Below are 19425 nucleotides of genomic sequence, written 5' to 3'. Positions count from 1 at the left end.
TTGGGACATGTCAAATTTTGACATTTTTTGTTGCCATAGTATAGCCTTGGTGTTTTTGGTGTTTTCGGTCGATTTTTCGACATGCTATATTTTGGTGTTTTGGACTGTTTTTGCAATATTCTATGCCATGGTGTGTTTCGGCACGCTATTTAATGCGGTTTTCAGCTGTTTTGGGACATGTCAAATTTTGACATTTTTCGCCATAGTATAGCCTTGGTGTTTTTGGTGTTTTTGGTCAATTTTTCGACATGCTATATTTTGGTGTTTTGGACTGTTTTTGCAACATTCTATGCCATGGTGGGTTTCGGCATGCTGTTTAATGCGGTTTTCAGCTTTTTTGGGGACATGTCAAATTTTGACATTTTTCGCCATAGTATAGCCTTGGTGTTTTTGGTGTTTTTGGTCGATTTTTCGACATGCTAGATTTTGGTGTTTTGGACTGTTTTTGCAATATTCTATGGCATGGTGTGTTTCGGCACGCTATTTAATGCGGTTTTCAGCTGTTTTGGGACATGTCAAATTTTGACATTTTTCGCCATAGTATAGCCTTGGTGTTTTTGGTGTTTTTGGTCGATTTTTCGACATGCTAGATTTTGGTGTTTTTTCCGGTTTTTGCAACATTCTATGCCATGGTGTGTTTCGGCATGCTATTTAATGCGGTTTTCGGCTGTTTTGGGGACATGTCAAATTTTTACATTTTTCGCCATAGTATAGCCTTGGTGTTTTTGGTGTTTTCGGTTGATTCTTCAACATGCTAGATTTTGGTGTTTTTTCCGGTTTTTGCAACATTCTATGCCATGGTGTGTTTCGGCATGCTATTTAATGCGGTTTTCGGCTGTTTTTGCGACATGTCAAATTTTGACATTTTTCGCCATAGTATAGCTTTGGTGTTTTTGGTGTTTTCGGTCGATTCTTCAACATGCTATATTTTGGTGTTTTTTCCGGTTTTTGCAACATTCCATGCCATGGTGTGTTTCGGCATGCTATTTAATGCGGTTTTCAGCTGTTTTTGGGACATGTCAAATTTTGACATTTTTCGCCATAGTATAGCCTTGGTGTTTTTGGTCGATTTTTCGACATGCTATATTTTGGTGTTTTGGACTGTTTTTGCAGCATTCTATGCCATGGTGTGTTTCGGCATGCTGTTTAATGCGGTTTTCAGCTGTTTTGGGGACATGTCAAATTTTGACATTGTTCGCCATAGTATAGCCTTGGTGTTTTTGGTGTTTTCGGTCGATTTTACGACATGCTACATTTTGGTGTTTTGGACTGTTTTTGCAACATTCTATGCCATGGTGTGTTTCGGCATGCTATTCAATGCGGTTTTCGGCTGTTTTTGGGACATGTCAAATTTTGACATTTTTTGTTGCCATAGTATAGCCTTGGTGTTTTTGGTGTTTTCGGTCGATTCTTCAACATGCTACATTTTGTTTTTTTTCCGGTTTTTGCAACATTCTATGCCATGGTGTGTTTTGGCATGCTATTTAATGCGGTTTTCAGCTGTTTTGGGACATGTCAAATTTTTACATTTTTGCCAATATAAAGTATTGCAGTTTCAGCCGATTTGCTATAGTATAGTGTTTTTGGCCAGTTTTGCAACATTCCATACCATGATGTAGCTTCGCAAGGAATAATACACGGTTTTCAGCTGTTGTTGATGATGATGATGATGGTGATGATGATTGCGGTCGTGGTGATAATGATGATGGTGATAAAGATGATGGTGATGGTGACGATGATGGTGATGATGATGGCGCTTGTGGTGATGGTGATGATGGTGGTGGCGGTCGTGGTGATGGGGATGATGGTGATGATGGGGATGATGGTAATGGTGACAATGATGGTGATGATCGTGGTGATGATGATGGCAGTCGAGGTGATAATGATGATGGTGATGACGGTGACGGTGATGATGATGATGGTGATGATGATGGCGGTCTTGGTGATGGTAATGATGATGGTGATCATGGTGGTGGTCGTGAAGATGATGATGGCGCTCGTGGTGATGGTGATGATGGTGGTGGTGGTGATGATGACGATGGCGCTTGTGGTGATGGTGATGATGATGATGATGATGGCGCTTGTCGTGATGGTGATGATGGTGATGATGGTGGCAGTCTTGGTAATGGTGATGATGATGGTGATGGGGATGATGGTGATGATGGTGATGGTGATGGTGATGATGGTGGTGCTGGTGGTGATGACGATGGCGCTTGTGGTGATGGTGATGATGATGATGATGATGGCGCTTGTCATGATGGTGATGATGGTGGCAGTCTTGGTAATGGTGATGATGATGGTGATGGGGATGATGGTGATGGTGATGGTGGTGATGACGATGGCGTTTGTGGTGATGGTGATGATGATGATGATGATGATGATGGCGCTTGTGATGGTGATGATGGTGGCAGTCTTGGTAATGGTGATGATGATGGTGATGGTGATGGTGATGATGGTGATGGTGATGGTGATGGTGATGGTGATGATGATGGTGATGGCGCTTGTCGTGATGGTGATGATGGTGATGATGGTGGCAGTCTTGGTAATGGTGATGATGATGGTGATGGGGATGATGGTGATGGTGATGATGGTGATGGTGATGATGATGGTGATGGGGATGATGGTGATGATGGTGATGGTGATGGTGATGGTGATGGTGATGGTGATGGTGATGGTGATGGTGATGATGATGATGATGATGGCGCTTGTCGTGATGGTGATGATGGTGATGATGGTGGCAGTCTTGGTAATGGTGATGATGATGGTGATGGGGATGATGGTGATGGTGATGGTGATGATGATGATGATGATGATGATGATGATGATGATGGTGATGAAGATCTCTGTCTTCCTCTCAGGTTTCATAACGTCTTGTCCCTGGGAACTCAAACAGGAAGCGATTAAATCCAGTAGAACAAACTAAACAAACACTTCCTGTTTGGACAACTTTCAGCAGAGCGAAAACGAGGTCACAATATTTTCAACAGTCTGCTCTTATTTTGAAATAACAACTCTTTGAACAGAAAATCTTTGAATTTATGTTTTATGAATGAATTTGACTTCATGATCTTATACATTTATTGATTAAAGATTATCAGGCGGTGATGAGGAGGAGGAGGAGCAGGAGGACGATGACGGTCGGCCTCGGGTCAGTTTGGACCTCCTCTGGTACTCGGGGAGGTGATGAAGGATCCAGGCAGCCGGAGTCAACAAGGAGACAGCGAACACCGACATGACGAAAAAACTTTGCTGTCAGAGACAGAAAAAAAAAACAATCAGAGACGAGATCATCTGAAACAGGTGAACTGAAGACATCAACGACAGAAAAATAATGATGACAGAGGACAGAGACACAGAGGACAGACAGAGAGTCAGACAGACAGGGAGAGACAGAGTACAGAGACACAGACAAAGAGACAAAGACAGACAGAAGGATGGACAGACAGACAGACAAAGAGACAGAGAGACAGACAGACACACAGACTCACAAAGACACAGGCAGACGGACAGAAGAACGGACGGACACACAGACTCACAGAGACAGACAGACAGAAAGACAGAAACACAGACAGATGGACCGAGACTCACCCCGACTCCGATCTTGTCTCTCGCAGGTTTGCTGTAGATCGTCCTATTTGTCTCCTTCAGGATAACTTTTGGACGAGTCAGAGTCGTCATGGAAACATTTCCCATCATCCTCAGGACAGCATTCACCATCATCTCGGCAATAAAAACACCTGGTCCCTCAGCAGCACCTGCGGGACTCTGATTCTGAAGTCAGGTTTAGTGATGAAGATGAAGAGGTGTTCGCTCTGAGCTGCTGAGACGGACTAAAACTCAGGGGCAAGAGGAGGAGGAGGAGGAGCAAGAGGAGGAGGAGAAAGAGGACCAGGAGGAGGAGGAGAAAGAGGAGCAGGAGGAGGAGGAGAAGGAGGAGCAGGAGGAGGAGGAGAAAGAGGAGCAAGAGGAGAAGGTGTGGTGTTTTGCAGCAGCTGATTGGACGTCAGTCTGAACGATGACTTTAGAGTTCAGATAAAGTTTTTTTGTCGCTCAGATCAGAGATCGAAGGGTTAACTTCACCGCAGGAGGCAGCTGATCACAGATCAGGTGTCTGCGGTGATCGAGGGGTTAACCTGAGACAGGAAGCAGCTGCGGCTGATTAAATCTGTGACAGCAGAACAAACAGCTGATGGAAAATAAACAACGTTAACGACTGTTTGATGTTCACCACCAGACCTGTGACATCACGTCGCTCCTGACAACACACACCACAACACTCTGAACTACAAAAGTACACACTCTGAACTACAAAAGTACACACTCTGAACTACAAAAGTACACACTCTGAACTACAAAAGTACACACTCTGAACTACAAGTACACACTCTGAACTACAAAAGCACACACTCTGAACTACAAAAGTACACACTCTGAACTACAAGAAGTACACACTCTGAACTACAAGTACACACTCTGAACTACAAAAGTACACACTCTGAACTACAAAAGTACACACTCTGAACTACAAAAGTACACACTCTGAACTACAAGAAGTACACACTCTGAACTACAAGTACACACTCTGAACTACAAAAGCACACACTCTGGACTACAAAAGTACACACTCTGAACTACAAAAGTACACACTCTGAACTACAAGAAGTACACACTCTGAACTACAAGTACACACTCTGAACTACAAAAGCACACACTCTGGACTACAAAAGTACACACTCTGAACTACAAAAGTACACACTCTGAACTACAAGAAGTACACACTCTGAACTACAAGTACACACTCTGAACTACAAAAGTACACACTCTGAACTACAAAAGTACACACTCTGAACTACAAGAAGTACACACTCTGAACTACAAGTACACACTCTGAACTACAAAAGCACACACTCTGAACTACAAAAGCACACACTCTGAACTACAAAAGTACACACTCTGAACTACAAGAGGTACACACTCTGAACTATAAAAGTACACACTCTGAACTATAAAAGTACACACTCTGAACTACAAAAGCACACACTCTGAACTACAAAAGTACACACTCTGAACTACAAAAGTACACACTCTGAACTACAAGAGGTACACACTCTGAACTATAAAAGTACACACTCTGAACTATAAAAGTACACACTCTGAACTACAAAAGTACACACTGAACTACAAAAGTACACATTCTGAACTACAAAAGTACAGACTCTGGACTGCAAGAAGTACACACTCTGAACTACAAGAAGTACACACTCTGAACTACAAGAAGTACACACTCTGAACTACAAAAGTACACACTCTGAACTACAAAAGTACACACTCTGAACTACAAAGAGTACACACTCTGAACTACAAAAAGTACACACTGAACTACAGGAAGTACACAATCTGAAATGGAAGAAGTACGCACTGGGCTACAGGAAGTATAGACCGAACTACAGGAAGTACATACTGTGAACTCCACGAAGTACACAGTGAACTACAGGAAGCACAGACTGAACTACAGTGAGTACACACTGTGAACTCAAGGAAGTACACATTGTGAACTACAGGAAGTACAGACTGAACTACAAGACGTAAACACCGAACTACAGGAAGTACATACTCTGAACTACAGGAACTATACCCTGTGAACTACAGGAAGTGCACACTCTGAACTGGAAGAAGTACACACTCTGCCCTACAGGAAGTATAGACTGAACAACAGGAAGTACATACTGTGAACTCCAGGAAGAACACACAGTGAACGACAGTACAGACTGGACTACAGGAAGGACAAACTAAACTACAGAGAGTATAGACTGAACTACAGAAAGTACAGACTGAAATCACTTTGTAAAAAAATAAAGTTATTATTAGTATTATTATAATATCATTACTTGACCTGAGTGCTGTTTTCGACACAATGGACCACCAGATTCTCTTAAATAGATTAAGGGTGTGTTGGCCTGTCTGGAATCGTTTTAAATTGGTTCAGTTCATATCTTTGTGGAAGAAAGTATTTTATGTCAATAGATAATCACTGCTCCAAACAATATGAGGTTACCTGTGGTGTACCACAAGGATCAAGTTTAGGACCTTTACTTTTTAATGTATATATGCTGGTCCTAGGCAGTGTCATCAGGAGGCATGGCATCTCTCTCCACAGCTATGCTGCTGACACTCAGCTCTACGTGGCTGTCTCCTGATGGCACTGGGCCGATTGACTCACTTTTTAACTGTATTTTAGATATTAAGGTCACAGAACTTTTTACAACTCAACCACGACAAAGCAGAAGTACTAGTCATTAAACCAAAGGCTCAGGGACAAAAACTGGCCTCCAAACTGAACATACTTGGACTAAACCCGAACCAACGCTCTCCTTTCTGGTCTGCCAAAGAACACAAACAAACAGCTACAATCCAGATCTCTGCAGCACCAGTTTTGACTAAGACGAGAAGGAAAGCACAAATCACGCCTGTTTTACACACTTTACACTGGTTCCCTGCTAGTTTTCGCATTGAAAATTATTCAGTTAGTTTTAAGGCACTGCATGGCCTTGCACCAGACTACATCTTAGAGATGCTTTTAGTTTATGAACCAGAAGGCCCCTCTGTTCCTCCGATTCCCCGTTTTTAGCTGTTCCACTGAGTCGAACCAAAACTTTTGGTGATTCTGCTTTTAGCCATTATGCTCCAAAACGCTGGAACCGCCTGCCGAAGGATCTGAGAGGATCTGCAAATACTGATACTTTTAAACGTAAACTAAAATACTATCTCCTTATTCGGGCTTTTATGTAGTGTCTTACTATTTTGTTTTTATGGGTTTTACTTACTCTGTTTTCCTTTTTTGCCTTTTTCATATGTTGAACTTGTTTTGTTTTTATTTTTCGATCAAACTGTAAAGCACTTTGAATTGCATTTGATTTGTTTGAAAGGTGCTATATTAATAAAATCTGAGTGATTGACTGAACTACAGGAAGTACAGACTGTTTCCATTTACTTGAGGGATTTTATTTTTGAATCTAAAGATTTTTCCACAACAGAAAGTTTAGAGATAAAATGTGATGCTGTTTGTTTGGTAAAAAAATACATTTGTTTTCATTGTTTTAAACACAAATATGATTTTAACCCTTAAATTTCCAAAGATTCTAAGTTTTTAAAGCTTCCACGGTGACATAATCGATCAGCTCTGCTGACTGATGCTGGAATACGACACGTCTCCGTATTATTCCTCAGCTGAACCACTTTATTAGTTTAAAAAGGGAACAACACAAACAGGAAGTTCGACAGCTTCAAAATAAACTGCAGATAAAAACTAAAACAAGGTGAAAGATGGAGGACAACCCCCGTCAGGAGGTCAACAAAGGTCAAAGGTCATCAGGTTGAGTAAAAGCGTCCGGGATCGTCTCGCCGTCTCTTTCGACTCTGCTGCTGCTCGAAGAACTGACGGATGTCATCAGGAGTCACCACCTATCAGACAACAGTCACATGACATCATCAGAGTCACCACCTATCAGACAACAGTCACATGACATCATCAGAGTCACCACCTATCAGACAACAGTCACATGACATCATCAGAGTCACCACCTATCAGACAACAGTCACATGACATCATCAGAGTCACCACCTATCAGACAACAGTCACATGACATCATCAGACACACACAGATTTGTTCTCTTTTTTAAGCTCAATATCACTCCAAGATCAATAAAGGTCAGCTTGAGGTCAAAGGTCAGTCAAAAGTCACCTTCAGTCTTTCTTTTGGGGGCTTTTCCTGCCTTTACTATAGTTGAGTCAGAGAGTAACAGGAAAGGAAGCGAGAGAACATGGATGACATGCAGCAAAGGGCCACAACCCAGATTCAAACCCAGATTCAAACCCAGACTCAAACCCGGATTTAAACCCAGATTCAAACCCAGATTCAAACCCGGATTTAAACCCAGATTCAAACCCAGATTCAAACCCGGATTTAAACCCAGATTCAAACCCGGATTCAAACCCGGGCCAGTGCTGAGGACTCACGTGAGACACAGTCTCTGAAACTGACCTTTCCTTCTGCTGCAAATCTCTGCAGAAAGTCCTTCAGTTCACTTTTCATGTCGTTGTATCCTGAAAGACACCAACAGATCCACTGTTTCATCACAGTCACATGAGTAGTACTTGCAACTCTAAGTGTAGCTCTTGTAGTTTTAGGAGTAGGTCTTGTAGTTTTATGTGAAGTTATTGTAGTTTTATGTGTAGTTGTAGTTTTGCATACCGTGGATGATCTCGAGCTGCTGCACTCGGTTCAGGTTGTCCAGCGCTGACATCAGAGGGTCATGTCCTTGCTGTCTCTGCTCGTTGTTCTTTCCTTGGTTCTCGTAGGCGAGGACGGTGTCCGACTCGTCCAACAGGAAGGACAGACCGGCTGCAGACAGACTCTCCTGAGACACAAACACTCAGCCGTTCACACGCAGTTTAGACATTTTCTTTTGTTTTTCTGTTTATTTGTGTCTGCTGGGTTAAAGAGTGAATGCTGATCCAAACATGTCCGCTGCTGTTTTTTAAAATCACAAAGAGGCCCATGACCTCACAGTGACATCACCAGTGCCTCAGCCAATAGAAACTCAGACAGGTGAGTTTTACCTTACAGGTGTCGCAGGAGCAGAGTTTGGAGCGCCACGCTGATGGCCAAAACACGGCGCCTGATTGGACTCTTTTCTGACCCGTCGCCTGCAGCTTCTTAAATCTGCAGCTTGGCTCCGCCTCCTCGCGGCTCCGCTTACAGCTCGGTTCGATGACATCATCCCCCTGACAGATTATTGATTATTGATCAGTCAGATTAGGGTGAGATGGATGACATCATCCCCATGTCACTATTTATTTTCTCATTACTGCTTAATGTTTAGAATTGGACACCTTTTGTTACCATGGTAACAGAGTTAAAAACTCTCACCTTTTCTTCTATGGTGGCGTTTGACTCATCTGCCGCTGATTCCTCCTTCACCTGCGCCACACCTGGAACTGAACAGGAAGTTCATCATACAAAACAGGAAGTACATCACAGATACAGAAAGCCTAACAGCAGTTTGACGTGATACAAGGATGTCACCTGACAGGTAACAGTGAGAGATGAGCAGGTGTGTTTACCTGAGAGGTGAGCAGTGTGAGATGAACAGGTGTGTTTACCTGAGAGGTGAGCAGTGTGAGATGAACAGGTGTGTTTACCTGAGAGGTGAGCAGTGTGAGATGAACAGGTGTGTTTACCTGAGAGGTGAGCAGTGTGAGATGAACAGGTGTGTTTACCTGAGAGGTGAGCAGTGTGAGATGAACAGGTGTGTTTACCTGAGAGGTGAGCAGTGTGAGATGAACAGGTGTGTTTACCTGAGAGGTGAGCAGCGTAGGTCCAGAGCAGAGGGTTTTTGTTCATACAGGACTCACAGATCATCTCCTGCAGCTCCACACAGTCTGGAACGACGCAGCCCAGGTGCTGAAAACACAAACAGGTGGGTTCACCGGCCATCAGTGAACATCACGGCTGACAGGTGTGTCAGGTGTGTGTCAGATACTTTTCTTGGACCCACCCTGCCATGAAGCCAGTCCTCACACACCACACACTGAATCATCTCGTCTTCTACCTGGAGACAAAACCAGCCAATCAGAGAGAGACACAGATTTAATAAAGGAACCAAAGCACACCTGGTGGACAGGTGAGGGTAAGGTAAGTGTCTCACCTGGTCGTCTGGGTCTGGGTAAGGCCGGCTGCAGGTGCAGTAAACTCCAAAGAAGTTATGACTGTATTTGTTCAGACTGTTGACGTCCTCCTTCTCCTGCAAGAAACACAAACACACACACACCCAGTGTAACTTTGTGATGTCCTCACTGTGTCTTTAGGGGGACATGTCACCTGAATCTGCACTGTGGGGACCACCTTTCACTCAATAACCACAACACAGTAACCGTTCACACACATCAGACTGTTTTTATGGGTATTGTTTGTACATCAAACTGTCTTCATGGTGACCGCTCACACACATTAAACTGTCTTTATGAGCACTGTTCACACACATTAAACTGTCTTTATGAGCACTGTTCACACACATTAAACTGTCTTTATGAGCACTGCTCACACACATTAAACTGTCTTTATGAGCACTGTTCACACACTTCACACTGTCTGTATGAGGACCGTTCACACACATCAGACTGTTTTTGGGCACACCATTCACACACTTCATACTGTCTGTATAAGGACCATTCACGTACATCAGACTGTCTTCATGGGGACCAATCACACATCAGACTGTCTTTGTAGGGACTAGTCACACACAACAGACTATATTTATGTGGATCATACACACACGTAAACTGTCTTTATGTGGATCATGCACACACTTTGAACTGTCTTAAAAGGGACCAATCACACACATCAGACTGTCTTCGTGAGGACCGTTCACACAGCAGTGAATCAGAAGCATTAAATGAACTCACAGGAAACAGTTTACACTGCAGCTCTGTGAACTTCTTGTTTCCACAGTCACAGCGGAAGTTCCTGCAGAAACCAAAGAAGAAGAGTCAGTGACGCGTCTTGTAAACGATTGTTTCAGTTTGTTTATATATTTAAATATTAGAACCAGTTCGGGTTAAAGTCATTAAGAGATGAGATGTGTAGATGTGAATTATTAAACTGAAGCCGAGTGCTGACCTCTTGGTGTAGAGTTCGAAGAGGTCGTGACCTTCGTGACATTTGTATGAACAGGCCAAACAGACTCCTGCTGCCTCTCCGCCCTTTGGAGTGCACGTGCTGCAGGCGTACAGAGCCTGACGCTTCACATAGCCCTGAAACACACACACACACACACACTGTTACACACACTGTTACACACAAACACACACACACACACACACACAGTTGTACATACTGTTACACACACACAAACACACACACACACACAAATACACACCCTGATACTGAAATATACTTATATACGCTCATATGCATATGATATTTGTATATGAGCATATATACGTATATTTCAGTGTGTATTTGTATATACCTGGGCAGAGTGTGAGGACTCACCTGAGGGTAGGAGCAGTGATCAGAGTCACTTCCTGCCAGCACGGCTGAAGCTTCCTCCTCCAGCTCCTCATCTTCCTCCAGAACATCGACCAGAGACACCGTCTGTTCCTCTGACATCGTCAGCAGCTCTGCAACACACAGGATACACACCTGTTACCACGGAGACAGGCTGCTGCTGTCACACCTGTTACCACGGAGACAGGCTACCGATATCACACCTGTTACCACGGAGACAGGCTGCTGCTGTCACACCTGTTACCACGGAGACAGGCTACCGATATCACACCTGTTACCACGGAGACAGGCTACCGATATCACACCTGTTACCACGGAGACAGGCTACCGCTGTCACACCTGTTACCACGGAGACAGGCTACCGATATCACACCTGTTACCACAGAGACAGGCTACTGCTGTCACACCTGTTACCATAGAGACAGGCTACTGCTGTCACACCTGTTACCATAGAGACAGGCTACTGCTGTCACACCTGTTACCATAGAGACAGGCTACTGCTGTCACACCTGTTACCATGGAGACAGGCTGCTACTGTCACACCTGACAACAAATGGCTATAATTCTACTGTCTCCGCTGTCTGTCTCTTTCTGTCTGTCTCAACTTTAGGTCCTTGCTGTATCTACTGTCTGTCTCTCCTGTATATCTCTACTGTCTCTTCTGCCTGTCTCTACTATTTGTCTCTACTATCTTTGCTGTCTGTCTCTACCGTCTCCAGTTATTTGAAGGAAACTCGATGAGTTCACAGACAGCTTTAATCGCATCATCGGTCAGTCTGATCAGCTGTCGATCGGTAAACGATCAATAACATCCGTTCGCATCAGATAGCATCAGCTGGCTCCGTTAGCTCCTCTGTTAGCATCCCTCCGCAGAGATGCTAACTTTGTTAGCTGCGTCAATACAACACAAACTTACCGAACCGGAAGTGTTCACACCGTCTGATCCGACAGCACACCCGCCAATACCTGGTCGATATTAATCGATAATCAGCTCTTCTGATGCTCGGCTGATCGGATCTTTGTTAGCAAACCGCTAGCTGCTGTTGGCTCTGATGACAACTTCCGCTTCGTTTCCGTAGATCGTATTTGGCGGCATTAATCTGGGGTCAGAGTTCACCGACTTCAAAATAAAAGGAGAACAAACGGTCTCAAAATTAAATTAAAAAAATAATAATTAAACAAAAAATAATAAGAAAAATCAGAAGAACAAACGGATTTCAAATTAAATTTAAAAAAATACACGATAAAGACAATCATAAGGAGGACAAAGTACTCTATAATCTTTTTTTTTTTAATAATTAAAATAACAGAAAAAAAACTATCAGCAGGACAAACCCATTTTACCATAATACATCCATGGGACAAACTGACTTTAAATTTAGCATTAATAATTGTATACAATAATAGAAACAATCAGAAGAACAAGCGAACTTTAAATTTAAAACCTAACAAATAAATATAAATAAACTGTATTGACGTCGTGACGTACTGCGGTGGTTCTGCGTTACGTTCAGGCGGACCGGGAAATCACATGAAGCTTCCGTCATTGTGAAGTGATCAGTCGGTCGCCGTTATTGATCACTGATGATCATTTTGGTTTGGAGGTTCAGGACCACCGGAAGCCCCGGAGAGTTACGGAGGGCGCGTGAAGGCGTCAGACGGTGCGTGATGACGCAGGCAGCGGTAAACATGGCGGCGCTGTCGGCAGAGCTGAGGTTCAGAGACGGACAGAGACAGAAAATCTGCGTCAACGTGGAAAATAATTTGAGTGCTCTGATTCACGGAGTTCAGGAGCTGAACCAGAACGTGTCGCGACTCCTCAGCGAGCTCGTGGAGCGGGAAAAAACCCGCGGAGACTGCGCAGAAGGTGAGCTAACTGCTGCTAACTGCTAACCATGCAGAACAGGCTAAACAAGGTAAACAAACAGGATGTTACCTGTCAGAGGTAAACAAACAGGATGTTAGCTGTCAGAGGTAAACAAACAGGATGTTACCTGTCAGAGGTAAACAAACAGGACGTTACCTGTCAGAGGTAAACAAACAGGATGTTAGCTGTCAGAGGTAAACAAACAGGACGTTACCTGTCAGAGGTAAACAAACAGGACGTTACCTGTCAGAGGTAAACAAACAGGACGTTACCTGTCAGAGGTAAACAAACAGGACGTTACCTGTCAGAGGTAAACAAACAGGATGTTAGCTGTCAGAGGTAAACAAACAGGATGTTACCTGTCAGAGGTAAACAAACAGGACGTTACCTGTCAGAGGTAAACAAACAGGATGTTAGCTGTCAGAGGTAAACAAACAGGATGTTACCTGTCAGAGGTAAACAAACAGGATGTTAGCTGTCAGAGGTAAACAAACAGGATGTTAGCTGTCAGAGGTAAACAAACAGGACGTTACCTGTCAGAGGTAAACAAACAGGACGTTACCTGTCAGAGGTAAACAAACAGGATGTTAGCTGTCAATTCTGTGAGATAACAACAGTTTTTCTGATTAATGCTTTACCTGACGCAGGTGAGGAGGAGGACGAGGACAGTGACGAAGGAGACGAGGAGCCTCCAAACTCTCAACTTCAACCTCCAGCTAAAAGATCCAAAACCGGAAACACCTGAGGACACCTGTAACACTGAGGACACACCTGTAACATCTGAGGACACACCTGAAACACATGAGGACACACCTGGGGACTCCTGTAGCACCTGAGGACTCATTGAACAGTTGGGGACACTCAAAGACTGTGTGAGACAGAACAACAATATGTTTTGTTCAAAGGTGATGAGGTGATCAGTCACATGATTCACTGGAGCCTAACAGGTGTGTCTGACTCGATGTTTAGTCAGGTAAAAATAAAATAATAAAATCTGTCTGGAACCGGCCTCCCTTTTCTTCTACTGCATCAATCAGTCATCAATGCTTTATCAACTGTTATCATGCATCAATTAGATACCAATGAGTCATAAATCATTTATCAATCTCTTTTTTTTAATAAATAAATTCTTTGTGAGCCATAAGAGACACAGAGACAAAGAAGAGACAGAGACAAAAAGGAGACAGAGACAGAAAGGAGACAGAGACAAAGAGGAGACACATAACTGTGATCTGATCTCTCCTTTAATTAAACTCTGTCAACATATCCATGTTTTGCTGTTTGTGGATTGTCCCAGAATGTCCTCTGATCTCCCTTGATGTCCCCTAATGTTCACAAACATGATGTCACAGCTGCTGTCTCTAGAAATTCAGATCTGCTCCCCCACCCAGATAGTCAATCGATTATCAATATGTAATCAGCCCCAGATCATCTGAGAAAAAAAATCCATCAATACTACAATAAATCATCACTACATCCACAAACCAATCAGTAGTGTACATGACCAATACTTAATCAATACTGAAAAGAAAGAAATCAGTAATAAACCCGAACCCCTCTATTAGTGTGTGAGCCAGACTCCAGCTACATTTCAGCCGATTTAAGTCCTCTGAGTGCATTTACCTCTGCTCCCACCAAACCCCATTCATTTTTTATCATATTTTATCTCTGTTATTATACAGCTGTAGACCTGAACACTGACCCAGGTTCACTGTAGTTCTATAGACTCTCTGAACCAAACCCCAATCATTTTTCAGCCAGTTTAATTCTCGATCCACGTTCAGTGTTTGCACCCGTAGTGTTTGGCCCCGCCTCCTCCAGTCTGTTCAATAAATGTTTCTGTTTTTCATGATAAATTACAAATCTTTACAAAACATAAAAATTTCATAGATGTTGCAATAAAGTCACCATGGATACCAGCGTGTCATGTGACTCATCTTGTGATTGGCTAGCAGCTTTTCAGTCAGTCGTTTAACTTCCCCTCTTTATATTAAACTGCAGGTAACCATAGCAACAGTACTGACCGGTGACACACATACTAAATGTCCTGTAGCCAATCACAGAAAAGGATTCTCTGTAGAGTTACAGCTGCCTGACAGTCGACACGCAGGGCAGTAAAGGGCAGTTCCTGCATCATCTCCTGTCAGACAGTAGGGTTAAATCTCACAGGACGGTTTGTTAAACTGTTTAAAGGCACACAGGAAGTGACATCACAAACAACACAAAAAATTCAGTCATCTGAGGGACGGTCCTCTCTGATTGGTTGTCCTCTCTATGTGTCGATGAGCGGCTGGCCTCTCTGATTGGTCGGTTTGCGTGTGGCGTGACGGCTGCAGAGCAGGGCGAGGCAGACAGGAAGGACGCAGTAACCGACCGCTCGAGGGTCGGCTCTTGTACAGGAGAACAGGAAGAGAAAGAGCTGCAGGTAAGGCAGCAGGAAAATCGACGCCCATATCCAGACAGGAAGTGGCGGCAGACGAGCGCTGACGCTCTGAGACCAGCTGATGTCGAGGGGTGGAGCCGACGGGCCGATCACACCTCTCTGCACATGCTCCAAACTGAAGCTGTGGACCTCAAAGACGTAATACACCGCCATGATGCTGAGCAGCAGGTAGAGAGCCACGCCCACCCATCCCATCCGCTGACGGAAGTTCATCATCCTCCATACTGTGAAGAAAAAACAATCAATGATCAATATCTGATCAATACATCATCCTCCATACTGTGAAGAAAAAACAATCAATGATCAATATCTGATCAATACATCATCCTCCATACTGTGAAGAAAAAACAATCAATAATCAATATCTGATCAATACATCATCCACCATACTGTGAAGTAAAAACAACCAATGTGTGATCAATACATGATCCTTTATACTGTGAAGAAAAACCAAGCAATAATCAATATGTTATCAATTCATTATCCTTCATATTGTGGAGAAAACCAATCAATAATCAATGTGATCAATACATCATCCTCCATACTGTGAAGAAAAAAAACAATCAATAATCAATGTGTGATCAATGTACCATCATCCATACTGTGAAGACAACCAATCAATTATCAATATGTGATCAATACATCATTCATACTGTGGAGAAAACAATCAACAGTCAATATGTGATCATTACATCATCCTCCATACTGTTAAGACAACCAATCAGTAATCAGTGTGTGATCAATACGTCACACTCCATACTATGGAGAAAACCAATCAATATGTGATCAATACATCACAGTCCATACTGTGAAGAAAACCAATCAATAATCAATATGTGATCAATACATCACCCTCAATACTGTGGAGAAAACCAATCAATAATCAATATGTGATCAATACATCACCCTCAATACTGTGGAGAAAACCAATCAATAATCAATATGTGATCAATACATCACAGTCCATACTGTGAAGAAAACCAACCAATAATCAATATTTGATCAATACATCACCCTCAATACTGTGGAGAAAACCAATCAATAATCAATGTGATCAATACATCATGCTCCATACTGTGCGGAAAAACATAACATTAATCAATATGTGATCAATACATCATCCTCCACACTGTGGAGAAAACAAATCGCTAATCAATATATGAATCAATTTATTATCCACTATACTGTAAGGAAAACTAAAATAAATAATCCATATGTGATCAATATATCATCCTCCAGACTGTCAACAATGAATAACCAACATATTGTCTGCCATACTTTGTAGAAAAGCAATAATAAAGACAAAATGAATATGTAATCCTCCACACTGTAAAGAAGACCAATAAATAATCAATATGTGATCAATACATCATCCTCCATACTATTAAGAAAAAACAATCAATAATCCATACCATTATCAATACATCATCCTCCTCACTGAGAAGACAACCAATCAATAATCACTATATATCAATATATTACCTCAATACAGCGATGACAACCAGCCAATAATCAATGTCATCAATATTTTATCCTCCATACAGTGAAGAAAATCAACCAGTAATTAATGTCATCAATATTAACCTCCATATAGTAACGAAAAGACAATCAATAACAATTTTTTGCTCCATAAAATAAAATAAACCATTCAGAAATCAATATGTGATGAGAATATTATCTGCCATACTGTCAGGAAAAACAATCAGTCATCAATATATAAATCAATATCTCATGCTCCATAATGTGACGTAAGCAAATCAATAATCAAAATATAAATCAATATATCGTGCTCTATACTGTGAAGAAAAACAATAGTCAATATGTGATAGCCCACACATCATCTTAGGAAAAATCTATCAATACTACGATCAATAGTATACATCGCCCATACAGTGAGGCAAACCAATCAGTAGTATGCCTAATCAATATTTTATCTACACTGAAACAGAAGATAATGAGTCAGAACTCCTCCATTACAGTCTGTACCAGACTCCAGCTACATTTCAGCCAATTTAAGTCCTCTGAGTCCATTTACCTCAATGCTCCAACCACAAACACTACTGTGATATCAACTCTCCGCTCCGACCAAACCCCATTCATTTCTTACCCTATTCTAGCTCTTAATAAACAGCTGTAAAACTCAACACTGACCCAGGTTCATTGCAGATCTATAGGCTCTCTGAACCAAACCCCATTCATTTTTTACCCTATTTTGGCTCTTAATATAGAGCTGTAAACCTGAACACTGACCCAGGTTCACGGTGATTCAAGAGAACCTCCAAACCAAACCCCACACGTTTAAGACAGTTTAATTCTGACTCAGTAGGATGTCAAACGCCGTGATGTTCTGCTCACCTCCATCTTGCTCTGTGTATTTACACACAGACGATTAGCATTGTGCTAGCACCACGTTAGCAGCTCATGAGCCTGTTAGCAGTCCGTTAGCCTGTTAGCAACACTTTAGCATATTAGCAGTCCGTTAGCCTGTTAGCAACACGTTAATCTTTTAGTGGCGCCTTAGTCTGTTAGCAGCACGTTAGCAGCCTGTTAGCACTCCGTTAGCCCGATAGCTCGTGCTTTAACTAGCTCTTACCTTCCTTCGCGCTGATTGTTTCAAATTAAAAGTCTGCTGTCGGCTCGTTTCGGGGATGCACCGTCGGTCACGGAGTTACAGGAAATACCGTTTCCCTCTTGTTTTGTCACATGACACCCCTGAATGACGTCATTAATAGATCTCCAGCGCCAACTAGTGTTCAGACAGCTTCCCTACACTTTTATTTTGGCATCATAAAACACTGCTGCAGCAAATCACAGGGCAGCACTTTGTCACTCTGATTTGCACAAAGTCTGCAGTTATCAGCAGCTGTAACCCTCCAACACACCTATAACCCTCCAACACACCTGTAACACAGCTGCAACCCTCCAACACACCTGTAACCCTCCAACACAGCTGTAACCCTCCAACACACCTGTAACACAGCTGCAACCCTCCAACACACCTGTAACCCTCCAACACACCTGTAACCCTCCAACACACCTGTAACACAGCTGCAACCCTCCAACACACCTGTAACCCTCCAACACACCTGCAACACAGCTGCAACCCTCCAACACACCTGTAACCCTCCAACACACCTGTAACCCTCCAACACACCTGTAACCCTCCAACACACCTGTAACCCTCCAACACACCTGCAACACAGCTGCAACCCTCCAACACACCTGTAACCCTCCAACACACCTGTAACCCTCCAACACACCTGTAACACAGCTGTAACCCTCCAACACAGCTGTAACCCTCCAACACACCTGTAACCCTCCAACACACCTGTAACACAGCTGTAACCCTCCAACACAGCTGTAACCCTCCAACACACCTGTAACACAGCTGTAACCCTCCAACACACCTGTAACCCTCCAACACACCTGTAACACAGCTGCAACCCTCCAACACACCTGTAACCCTCCAACACACCTGTAACCCTCCAACACACCTGCAACACAGCTGCAACCCTCCAACACACCTGTAACCCTCCAACACACCTGTAACCCTCCAACACACCTGTAACACAGCTGTAACCCTCCAACACAGCTGTAACCCTCCAACACACCTGTAACACAGCTGTAACCCTCCAACACACTTGTAACACAGCTGCAACCCTCCAACACACCTGTAACCCTCCAACACACCTGTAACACAGCTGTAACCCTCCAACACACCTGTAACACAGCTGCAACCCTCCAACACACCTGTAACCCTCCAACACACCTGTAACACAGCTGTAACCCTCCAACACACCTGTAACACAGCTGTAACCCTCCAACACACCTGTAACACAGCTGTAACCCTCAAACACACCTATAACCCTCCAACACACCTGTAACCCTCCAACACACCTGTAACCCTCCAACACACCTGTAACACAGCTGTAACCCTCCAACACACCTGTAACACAGCTGTAACCCTCCAACACACCTGTAACACACCTGTAACCCTCCAACACACCTGTAACCCTCCAACACACCTGTAACCCTCCAACACACCT

General features: G+C 43.1%; 3 protein-coding genes and 1 long non-coding RNA gene across 5 annotated transcripts; 1 reads left to right on the top strand and 3 right to left on the bottom strand.

Annotated features, from left to right (window-relative positions):
- Window positions 1-3027: 3027 nt before the first annotated feature.
- LOC148186783 (uncharacterized) lies at window positions 3028-4366 on the bottom strand. Its single transcript, XR_015779147.1, has 2 exons — window positions 3589-4366; window positions 3028-3249 (listed from the first exon to the last, which is right to left on the bottom strand). It is a non-coding gene; the product is annotated as an uncharacterized LOC148186783 (long non-coding RNA).
- Window positions 4367-7214: 2848 nt separating this feature from the next.
- ubr7 (ubiquitin protein ligase E3 component n-recognin 7) lies at window positions 7215-13710 on the bottom strand. Of its 2 annotated transcripts, XM_088089451.1 has the most exons (13): window positions 12559-12699; window positions 11986-12189; window positions 11055-11182; window positions 10680-10813; window positions 10466-10526; window positions 9709-9804; window positions 9559-9612; window positions 9359-9464; window positions 8931-8998; window positions 8621-8785; window positions 8253-8418; window positions 8043-8104; window positions 7215-7461 (listed from the first exon to the last, which is right to left on the bottom strand). In XM_088089451.1, the coding sequence occupies exons 3-13, from the start codon at window positions 11169-11171 to the stop codon at window positions 7369-7371; spliced, it is 1122 nt and encodes a 373-aa protein (XP_087945577.1). In that variant the 5' UTR covers window positions 11172-11182; window positions 11986-12189; window positions 12559-12699; the 3' UTR covers window positions 7215-7368. The 2 variants fall into 2 exon arrangements, with proteins under 2 accessions (XP_087945577.1, XP_087945578.1); XM_088089452.1 differs by lacking the exons at window positions 11986-12189; window positions 12559-12699 and adding an exon at window positions 13575-13710.
- On the top strand, window positions 12738-13940 carry LOC148186782 (uncharacterized). Its single transcript, XM_088089453.1, has 2 exons — window positions 12738-12936; window positions 13584-13940. Exons 1-2 carry the CDS (start codon window positions 12738-12740, stop codon window positions 13679-13681), a joined length of 297 nt encoding a protein of 98 aa, XP_087945579.1. The 3' UTR covers window positions 13682-13940.
- Window positions 13941-14162: 222 nt separating this feature from the next.
- On the bottom strand, window positions 14163-18122 carry lyset (lysosomal enzyme trafficking factor). The gene is made up of 2 exons (XM_042503705.2): window positions 17973-18122; window positions 14163-15603 (listed from the first exon to the last, which is right to left on the bottom strand). Exon 2 carries the CDS (start codon window positions 15593-15595, stop codon window positions 15209-15211), a length of 387 nt encoding a protein of 128 aa, XP_042359639.1. The 5' UTR covers window positions 15596-15603; window positions 17973-18122; the 3' UTR covers window positions 14163-15208.
- Window positions 18123-19425: the final 1303 nt, after the last annotated feature.

This window comes from Plectropomus leopardus, chromosome 16 (genome assembly GCF_026936395.1).
Source record: "Plectropomus leopardus strain MGB_pleo_1.0 chromosome 16, ASM2693639v1, whole genome shotgun sequence".
Lineage (NCBI taxonomy): Eukaryota > Metazoa > Chordata > Actinopteri > Perciformes > Serranidae > Plectropomus > Plectropomus leopardus.
The sequence above is the reverse complement of the archived record's forward strand: the minus strand, read 5'-3'. Positions and strand labels throughout refer to the sequence as shown.